This window comes from Rosa chinensis, chromosome 4, assembly GCF_002994745.2.
Source record: "Rosa chinensis cultivar Old Blush chromosome 4, RchiOBHm-V2, whole genome shotgun sequence".
Taxonomy (NCBI): domain Eukaryota; kingdom Viridiplantae; phylum Streptophyta; class Magnoliopsida; order Rosales; family Rosaceae; genus Rosa; species Rosa chinensis.
In genome coordinates, this window is record NC_037091.1 from 62,236,358 (window position 1) to 62,246,748 (window position 10,391).

Below are 10,391 nucleotides of genomic sequence, written 5' to 3' on the forward strand. Positions count from 1 at the left end.
AAGGCTATCCAGGATTAACAGAGATCTTTTTCTTCAGTTGCGAAGGGGCCTAGGCCCAAAATAACAGAAATCTTAAGCAACTGCAGCCCAATCATCATTTGAAATGACCAAGATGTAATGAGGATTCTTGCCCTCTGAAATGAGCCCATTACTGAGGATACGACAACGGAGTAGTCAATCCCCATATCACCAATGGTCTTTTTTTTTTGGGAATATATCACAATGGTCTTTACATTAAACTTCTACAAGATTTATTAAGCCCGCCACCGAAAACAAAAAAAAATTAAACCCTTGTGAGCTAGATTATTCTTTCTTTCACTTTCAAGTGGTCGAATATATGATCCCATGATTTTTTTTTTTAAATTTTTTTATTCAATTTTTATATGTTAGAACGTTGTGTTCTCTATGACCAAGTCTGAACCTTAATAAGTTGCCAAATGTATTCTCTATATGGTCTCATAATTATGTTTTTCTAATAGTGATTTTCACCTGCTCAGTAGATCAGTAGAGTAAGAAAATTATGTTCAATTACTTTTGAATTGAGATCCAACAATGAAAGGTGAAACAATTAAACCTTAATAATTGTTCCACAATCGAATATAAATGTAAAGGTGATAGAATTGAGCAACTGAACATTACTAGTTTTCTAATTATACAGTTCAATATGAATACACACTTACAATTCAACAGGCAAATCGAGGTTTCATGAAAGCTTTATCACAAAATGACCCCAATTACATTTAAACTAATTAAGTTAACTGCAAGTATTGGAGGGAACCAAAATGATTATATTTCTAAAAATAGCATACCATAAATATAAAGAGACTATTGTCACACAATCACCAATCTTACTACGGGGGGATTCAGTACACCGACTTGCACTTACACAGACATAAATGGATCGTTAAATTATATTAAATACACTCTTAGGTAATTAATAAAAATATTAATTATAAATATCAAGGATTGAGATCATCTTATAAGTGTTGGGTCATTTACACCGTCGGTGCATAGAATAATTTCCATCTTATTACAGACTAATCTAACAACTTATTGGCAATGGCGGTATTATCCAACTTGTATATAATAGTGCGTAGACATGTTTAATTATTTTTCCTTCTAATTTAAGTATTCATGTGGAGAGCTGACTTTTTTCTTGTCCCATAGATAATAGCATCATGTTTACGTGGGATCTGGCCATCTTATTTTATCATCGATCTGATCTAAATCAAGCAAAACTCCACCCCTGGTTTGGAACCCACAAGTGCTCAACATCAATTCTGTATCATAACCACGGTACAGAATATAAATAGCATATAAAATAACAAAGAGGTCGAGTCGCCAATCCTTATAATAATGAGTTTGATTCTTTAATTATAATGATGAGACAGCGTGGTCACCAATAACCTCTACTATAATCATAACCTGAAATTGAAAGTCGATCCGAATCATTAACGTTTACGAGTATTGTAAGAATCTTGAAGTTTATTTATCCATCCAGGTTCTTGCTTCTTGCCGCCATGTCGGTTTTGGCATTGGAACCTTTTGTGTTTGTCATCACCCCATTTGGCTTGTTAAGTCTTTTTCTCACTCGTCTTTGCCACTTGTTGCTAGTTAAACGTTCAGGAGTTTAAAGCAGTGTCGGCCCTTTATTTAAGGGACAGTAAATTTAACGATTGAAAATAAACGCACAGTTTTAAGTTGTTATATTTTCAACTTTTAAATTTAATACATGTGGTTGAGATGCATTTATTCTTCACAGTTCTTTAGGCAAGTAATACTGTATAAAATCTAAATTTAAAAACGGCACGATACCTACGATAAATTTAATTGATTTAAAAGCGCAATTAGTCTTTTCGGGAATAGATTCGAACGGGATCTAAGGTATACTTTGGCACCATTTATGTACCAAAAATATATGAACCCAAGGGTCTATTTGATTACTAATAATGGAATTGAAAAATCCCCTAATTGAAAGTGAGAATTTTATAATTCATAAAATCCAATTCCCTTTTGGCATTATCAGATTGGAAAATTTAAATTTCTCTGCAGAAGAAAATGAAGGAATTCATTATTTAAATTCTCCACTTCAATTTCCAACAAAATATGTGTCATTTACGAATTCCTTTGCAGTATTCAATTTTCATTTCCAAAACAAGGATTTTTCTATTTTATTTTTAAACTTTATTAATTTATTACACATTTCAAATCCTAAATAGATACAACCAAACAATAAAAATTGCAATTAATGGAATTTTAGATTGATGAAGTTATAGATTCCATCATTTATAAATTCCTACAGAGAATAAACCAAAATTGGGGGTTGTCTAAATTGGATTATTGGAAGAACATGGAGAGAAAAGGAATTGGTTGCAGGGAGTGTAATTTGATTTTGATTTAAAAGAGAAAAAACTATTACTATGGGCCAGGAGTGGGCCTTAATTTCTTTTTGATCCGGTCTGATCTCGCCCATAGTTGTAAAACTAATGGAATTCAAACTCCATTGCCGCGTGGGTCCCGTGTTTCCTGACGTCGGCCCAACACTGTAACCAGATTGAAAATTACAAATGTTGCTTTCAATCAAATAATCAATCAATAGGCAGGAAAAGTCCAAATCTTAAATTGTTTATGGAAAAAAAAAAAAATCTGTGGGATTTTGTCATTTTGATGAGAAAAGCGTAAAAAGGATTTTTAGAGCAATTCCAACAGTTTCCCTATATTTTGATTTTTCTCTACTTTAGGGAAAAATAAGTCTTTTTTGCTCAAACAGATTCCCTATATATTTTAGAGAAAGTGAGGAAAGAGAAAACCAAATTCTCTATATTTACATCAATTTCTAAAATTTAAGGAAGAATATGAAGATTTTAGAGATTGCTGTAAAATAGAGAATCTGTTGGAGTTGGAGAAGAAAAAAGGGAAACTGTTGGAATTGTTCTTAGTAAATTATCCTATGCTCTTGGAGAACACTCCTGTGTAACTTTTCTCAGTAAAATTTAGGTGTATAAGCAGTCGAACTAAATATTAAATTAATAAAGTTTGATTCATATATTTTATCCAACTTGGGGTCAATTTAAACTTCAAATTTTGCCTGATTTATCTAAGCTCGATCATCAAAAGAGCTTAAGTTTAGATTTACAAATCAAAAACATTTGTGTTCAAGTTCGACTCGTCCATCTTATCAAACTTAGTATCAAGTTCAAAATTAACTCTTTTATTTATAAATACCAACCGAATTAAAACTAATAACGAGCCGAACACAAGCTTCACTCGAATTGAATTACACTCTCATCCGCAATTGCTTGTGAGTCATGACGATCCACGGTTGAAAAGTACAAAACCCGAAAGAAAGAAAAAAAATACATTTGATTTTGCGTACAAAAATCTCCCATCTTAAATTGGTCGCAATGCGCTGACATATTATTAATAGAGTTCCATTAATAACGGGGAGAGACCGTGATCTCTCATGTCGTATTCCATAAAACACACGGCTAATCCCCTCTATTGCGTCACAATCCAATTCCCCATATGAATGTCTCTTCATTTCCCTCATCATTTTTCAGATCGGAATCACTCACATTCACGTTCATACCTTCTTTTCCTCAGGAACTCGTCGACACGTCGCACCGTCATTTCACTTCACTCTGAAATACTCAAATATCTAATATATAGCTACACGCCTACACACACATGACATATATACCATATATATATATATATATATATATATATATATGGTTAGATAGCACCTCCACTCCACTTGCCTCGTCATTTCCCACAGAGAAAGAAGGAGCCCAGGGCTTTCTCTTTTTCTTTTTCTTTTTCTGTTTTTGTGTCTGTGATACTGATAGGTCTGGTAGATCTGGACCTGCTTTTATGCGATCGGTAAGCGATCTGATTTTCGCGCCTCAATTTTGCCTTGTTTGTTTCTATGTGTTTAGTCAGTAATCACCTGCTTTTATTCGTATTGGTTTTGGCTAATTAGAGCTGAAATCCACTAGTTTGTCTGAGCTCAGTTCAGTGTAGCTAGTTTGTTATTGAGTTTTCGGCTTTTGTTTCTACTTCTTCAACAGTAAGCTTGCTCGATTAATTTTGGAGTTTTCATTATTATTATTTTTATTTGATGTGTAGTGCATAAGCTTTGATACTTAATGTGGTAATCTTGGATCTGCATGGTGTGATTTTGCTGTAATTTGCGTACTTAGTGTTGCTAAGTTGAGCTGCTTTGATAGCCAAGACTTTGCGAGTAATTAAACCAAGATTTGTGATGGATTTGGAGACTGAGGTTTTCTGTGGGAATGAGATGTTGTGTGAAATTCTTTTGCAGGCTCTAGATGGCTACGAAAAGTAACGCCGATGGGCGGACTAGGGGTTCTGTACAGATTTTTATTGTAGCTGGTTTGTGCTGTTTTTTCTATATATTGGGGGCTTGGCAGAGGAGTGGTTTTGGGAAGGGAGACAGCATTGCTTTAGAGATTACTAAGACTAAGGCCGACTGCAGTATAATTCCGAGTCTAAGTTTTGAATCTCATCATGCCGGTGAAGCTGGGAAGATTGATGAGTCTGATTCCAAGCCCAAAGTGTTTGAACCTTGTCATCCTCGTTACACTGATTACACGCCATGCCAAGATCAAAAGCGTGCAATGACATTTCCGAGAGAGGATATGAATTATCGAGAGAGGCATTGCCCTCCCGAGGAAGAAAAGTTGCATTGCCTCATTCCGGCACCAAAGGGATATGTAACTCCGTTCCCCTGGCCAAAGAGCCGTGACTATGTGCCGTATGCAAATGCACCGTATAAGAGCTTGACTGTTGAGAAGGCTGTCCAGAACTGGATCCAGTATGAGGGTAATGTATTTAGATTCCCTGGCGGGGGAACACAGTTTCCTCAAGGGGCAGATAAATACATTGATCAGCTTGCTTCGGTGATACCAATTAAGAATGGCACGGTTAGAACTGCGCTGGACACTGGTTGTGGGGTATGTTGCTTTCCTCCAATATAACTGTTTCTTTATCTTTGACTTCAGATCATTAATTCCTTTTTTTTTTCTTTCCTTTTCTGAGAGGATTATTCACATTGTCTTTTGATCCATATGATGCTAACAATGGCACTCTTTTTCTTAGGTTGCTAGTTGGGGTGCGTATTTGTTGAGTAGAGATGTTATTGCCATGTCATTTGCACCAAGAGATTCACATGAAGCACAGGTACAATTTGCTCTTGAAAGGGGTGTACCTGCAGTAATTGGTGTTCTGGGGACAATAAAGCTGCCATATCCATCCAGAGCCTTTGACATGGCTCACTGTTCACGTTGCTTAATTCCATGGGGAGTAAATGGTGAGAATTTTAAATGCCAAACTAATACTCAGGATCTTATGTAATAGAAAATGCCTAATACTTGGAATGGATCGTTGATATCTAATAAACAGCAGTGGAATTAAATTCGTGAACTTATGTACAGATGGAAAATATCTCATGGAAGTTGACCGAGTCCTTAGGCCTGGGGGATATTGGGTTCTTTCGGGTCCCCCCATCAATTGGAAGAATAACTACAAATCATGGCAGCGTCCCAAGGAGGAACTTGAGGAGGAACAGAGAAAGATTGAAGAAGTTGCTAAACTTCTATGCTGGGAGAAGAAGTCTGAGAAGGGTGAAACCGCCATTTGGCAGAAGAGGGTGAATTCTGATTCATGCAGCAGCAGACAAGATGACTCCCGAGCTACCTTTTGCAACTCTAATGAAGCAGATGATGTCTGGTATTTTCCTGTATTTATTGACAAAAGAAATTGATAGATATATTCCTAGCTTTATATCTTTACATCATTACATGCATCTAATTCGTATTTTAAATATCAGCATCCATGAGACCATTCTAGAACAACATATTGCAACTGCTAACTGCTATAAATAATGTAAATGGTAGTGATGTTATTACTTTAAAATGTTTTGGTAGTAACATGGGTATTGTTGATCCACATAAAAAGTAGGAAAAATCTCACATTTGCGTTCTGCATCAGTTTATGTTAACATACTACTTCTACTTTCTTATCTTGCTTCGTTATGGTGGTTGTTAGGTATAAGAAAATGGAGGGATGTATAACTCCATATCCTGACGAAGTTGGTGGAGAACTGAAGCCATTTCCTGAAAGGCTTCATGCTGTACCACCTAGAATTGCTAGTGGATCGGTTCCTGGAGTTTCTGTTGACTCCTACCTGGAGGATAACAACAAATGGAAGAAGCATGTTAGTGCTTATAAAAGAATCAACAAACTAATTGACTCTGGAAGGTATCGCAACGTAATGGATATGAATGCTGGTTTGGGTGGTTTTGCTGCAGCACTTACATCTCCAAAATTGTGGGTCATGAATGTGTTGCCCACTATAGCTGAGAAAAATACATTAGGTGCTGTATATGAGCGAGGATTGATCGGAATCTATCACGACTGGTACCTATTCTGAACTTCTCTCACCTGTTTGGATACTTGCTTCTCTAAAGTATCATCTTTCAGCATGCTTTGTTCACATACCTTTATTTTACCATCTATGTGCATGTACATGCTTTCTGGAGTACGTGCTTTCAAAACAGCCAATATTATCTATAGTCTGCTCAATCGTATCAATGAAAGATTATTGTGTATTTGACAGTTCGTGTAGGGTCTGTTTGAAAAGATCTTGGAAGCAAATCTATTAAAATATAGCCTTTTTTTTTTCTCCTGGATTACTCCATTTTATCTCAGGGTTCAGTGTTACTATGATGTGCTAGATAATTGTGAGTGGAGTGAAGCTCACCTTTTAATAATTTTTTCATTTCTCAGTCATTTCTGCATGTATTGTTTCTCTTTCAGGTGCGAAGGTTTCTCCACATACCCAAGGACATATGATCTCATTCATGCCTATGGTGTTTTGAGTTTGTACAATGGCAAGTAAGTATCTCCATCAATGATCTATTTTTAGGTTTTCTTATGTGTGGTTTTCTCGCCTTCTGTCAGAGGGATGTGATGTATATATGTCAAAACAGTACACAAGAAAAGTTAGACTATTGTACTCCAAGTAACAAAACCTTAGCACAGTCCTAACATGATGTTGGGATCATTAGTACAGAATGAGATATTACCTTACAGCTATTGTGGCTCCATATTCAGTGAGAAGTTTTAAGCTGATTGTAGAGGGTGCTTTGAGCCTGTGACACTCAACTAGTTTAGCTTTTTTCAATCTGGGCTCACTCTACCTTTGTGCTGTGGCCGGGATGTTTGTTAAAGATTGTTTCATTGGCCTGCTTTGTTAGATCAAGTTGAAAAAGTTCGCTATACAGTAGATTTTAGTAAAATATTCATACAGCCGCGAAGTATTTCCCGAGTGCATTATGCTGAAAGACTATACAAGGCATTTTGCTTTTGCTGTGTTGAATGTGGTTACTTTGGTTCAGTTCGAGGATATTTACACTTTATGCCAGCTACTTTTCTACATGTCATAATTAGAATTTGACAGTGATGGTATGAAATCATCCTTTTTGCTTCTGTAAGCTGTGAGTTTCTGTAATGAGGGGGGGGTTGTTTAAGTGCTGATGAGGATGTCATACTTGCAATGGTAGAACCAACCTTATCTATTACAGATATTCTTTTTATTTGATGGACCAATTTAATATACGCAGATGCAATTGGGAAGACATTCTTCTAGAGATGGACCGAATTTTAAGGCCAGAAGGTGCTGTCATATTCCGTGATGAAGTTGATGTATTAATTAAGGTGAAGAAGATAGTTGGAGGGATGAGGTGGGACACCAAAATGGTGGACCATGAAGATGGTCCCCTTGTTCCGGAGAAGGTATTGGTTGCCGTCAAGCAGTACTGGGTTGGAAACTCTACATCCACACAATGAATTGCCTGAAACGAAACCTTGAGGAGCTTCGGAGGGTTCTAAGCTGGCAACGGTCTCTGTTACAATTCCCCACTCGGATGTGTATTTTTCCAGTGAGCAGTTTTGCTGCCCGAGCAATTCCTAGGGAGGAGGGCTTACACACAGCTATGTTCGCTAATCATCCTTGACCATGCTTCTTTGTAGTAACTTATAACTAGACAAAGCTAAGATCATCTACATAGCTAATGCTTGTAATGTTCACACTATCATTCATTTTATAAACTGCCTTGATTTATCGTGTACGTTTGAAATATCTTTCTTACTGTTTAGCACAGCACTTATATTAAGCTGAGGGACTGGTTCCCTACTTCTTTTAACGATTTGAAACCACTAGACATTGCGTTGGCTTTTCTCCAGTTTTGGCTGTAGAACTTGTGAAGGTGGTCCAGTCTGGTCACTTGGTTTTTGAACAGGTACTGGATTTTCATGGTAAAACTTTGTGTGGACTAAAATTCTCAAAATCAAAGACGCTGTTGGTATGTCGTAGAATTTAATGTACAGATAGTGATGGATTGGAACTCCTTCCATTGGTTAGAAACTACAATGTCTTTTTGTAATATTGTTATCCTCATAATTTTTCAAGTCATTTAGTTCAAAGTTAGACTAGAGGTCTTCTTCTGAAAAAAAAAAAAAAAAAAAAAAAAAAAAAAAAAAAAAAAGTTAAAATAGAAGTGTAACCAAACCGGCAGAGGCAACTAAACGAGATCACAGAGTTCGTTCGCAATCTTTTCATTCTGTGTTAACCAATTATTGATGCATATACTATTTTCTGACAGTAGAACTTTTCATTCTGTGTTAACCAATTATTGATGCATATACTATTTTCTGACAGATGAATGGTGTTCAGACTTCAGATACAGCAATCTGTGGATTTGGACAAAATATCAGTAGGTTTGGTAGATGCTTTTTCAGAAATTCTCTCTGTCATGAACTATAGTTTTCCCAACAGAAAGAGAAAGTTTACCCGTTGAGTCACCTTGTACCTTACTATTCACTGTTTTTTTATGTTTATTTCCACATTCTGGGTCACGGGCACAGTTTCCAAACTAACCTGGATCATCAGGTCAGTTTGCAAGTCACGAAATTGATCCAGAAAGTGACTCAGGTCAGTTTGGAAACTATGCCTGTGACCCAGAAGATGGCAGTGAATAGTAAGTGCCCGGTGACCCAACGGGTGGACTTGTTCCAAACAAATTGCTAAATATACCCAGCAAATATCTTAACACACCCAACCCTAGAATATTGTGTTGAACTTTCCAAATTTACCCTTTTGAAAAATACACCCAGCAAACCCCTAGGAAAAATACACCCAGCAAGCAAGCTTCTTTGAGGGAGGGTGCTCCTAGATGAAAAACAAGAAGAAAATGCTGCTTCTTCCCCTAGCAGAACAAAAAGAAGCCATTCTTGTCAATTGTCCCAAACTTTCTCAAAGACGATAGGTATATTATGTATATATTGGACCAAAATAGTTGGATAAAAGAGGTTGGAGATGGGTTTTTTATATATAGATGGAAAGGTCTGCGTTTTTGTTATATGAGGATGTGTAAAATGTATATGTAAATGGCTCAGAGAGAAACTGTGATACTAAGCCAAAAAGAGACACAGAAGCCGATCATAAAATGATTTGGCTAAATGAAAGAAGCAATTGCCAGGGTGATAAAAGATCTGCAGAGACACGTCAAATTGGTAGTTAAAAAATCAATTTGCAGTTGCAAAACTAGTTAAGAAATTAATAGAGAATGATGGTGGGTTCAATCAACAATAACATGCAAATCAACCACTACGCAAAACCATGAATATAATTTTCATTCTGTAGCTGCATGATAAAGTAATTTGGGGTTCACATCCAAAACCAATTGGCAATGGATGGAGTGGCCCAAACCCTTATAAACCCATAGGCAAGGTCTCATTTTTCCCATGTGGGATGTATATATTCTCAACACGCCCCGCACGTGTGGCGAATTTTCAAGCCATACTCGTGGACTTTGGGTGACATGGAGCCCATGTGGCCGTGAGGCATACACACATGGGATAACCCGCTCTGATACCATGATAAAGTAATTTGGAGTTCATATCTAAAACCAATTGACAATGGATAAAGTGGCTCAAACCCTTATAAATCCATAGGCAAGGTCCCATTTTTCTCATGTGGGATGTATATATTCTCAACACTGCATACCAAAGTAGGGAGAGAGAGAGAGAGAGAGAGAGAGAGAGAGAGAGAGAGAGAGAGAGAGAGAGAGAGAGAGAGAGAGAGAGAGAAGAATGAAAGAAAGAGAGGAAGAAAATGCCGCTGGAGACGAGGGGAAAGATGAGCCGCCGGCGACGGTTAACTGAGGAACTCCACGTGTAGTGCAATTCTTTTTTCTTTGCTTTTGCACATATACAAGGACAAAGTTGGAAAAGTTTGACATAAAATATTATTGCTAGGTTTATTTAGAAATATGATGGGTACAAATAGAAAGACCCTACATATATTA

At 36.8% G+C, this 10,391-nt stretch overlaps 1 protein-coding gene across 2 annotated transcripts; it reads left to right on the forward strand.

The window, feature by feature from the left end:
• Positions 1-3,722: 3,722 nt before the first annotated feature.
• Positions 3,723-8,192, forward strand: LOC112197285 (probable methyltransferase PMT2). Of its 2 annotated transcripts, none has more exons than XM_024337905.2 (7): positions 3,723-3,882; positions 4,325-4,976; positions 5,122-5,332; positions 5,457-5,751; positions 6,070-6,441; positions 6,841-6,918; positions 7,647-8,192. In XM_024337905.2, exons 2-7 carry the CDS (start codon positions 4,332-4,334, stop codon positions 7,870-7,872), a joined length of 1,827 nt encoding a protein of 608 aa, XP_024193673.1. In that variant the 5' UTR covers positions 3,723-3,882; positions 4,325-4,331; the 3' UTR covers positions 7,873-8,192. The 2 variants fall into 2 exon arrangements, with proteins under 2 accessions (XP_024193673.1, XP_024193674.1); XM_024337906.2 differs by lacking the exon at positions 3,723-3,882 and adding an exon at positions 3,915-4,069.
• The last annotated feature ends 2,199 nt before the right edge of the window (positions 8,193-10,391 follow it).

What these genes read in the sequence shown, in the direction of transcription:
- LOC112197285 (XM_024337905.2), top strand. Translation starts at nt 4,332, where the DNA reads ATGGCTACGAAAAGTAACGCCGATGGGCGGACTAGGGGTTCTGTACAG. An exon ending in CGCTGGACACTGGTTGTGGG is followed by an intron (nt 4,977 to 5,121) that starts GTATGTTGCTTT and finishes TCTTTTTCTTAG; the next exon opens with GTTGCTAGTTGGGGTGCGTA. An exon ending in ATCGGAATCTATCACGACTG is followed by an intron (nt 6,442 to 6,840) that starts GTACCTATTCTG and finishes TTTCTCTTTCAG; the next exon opens with GTGCGAAGGTTTCTCCACAT.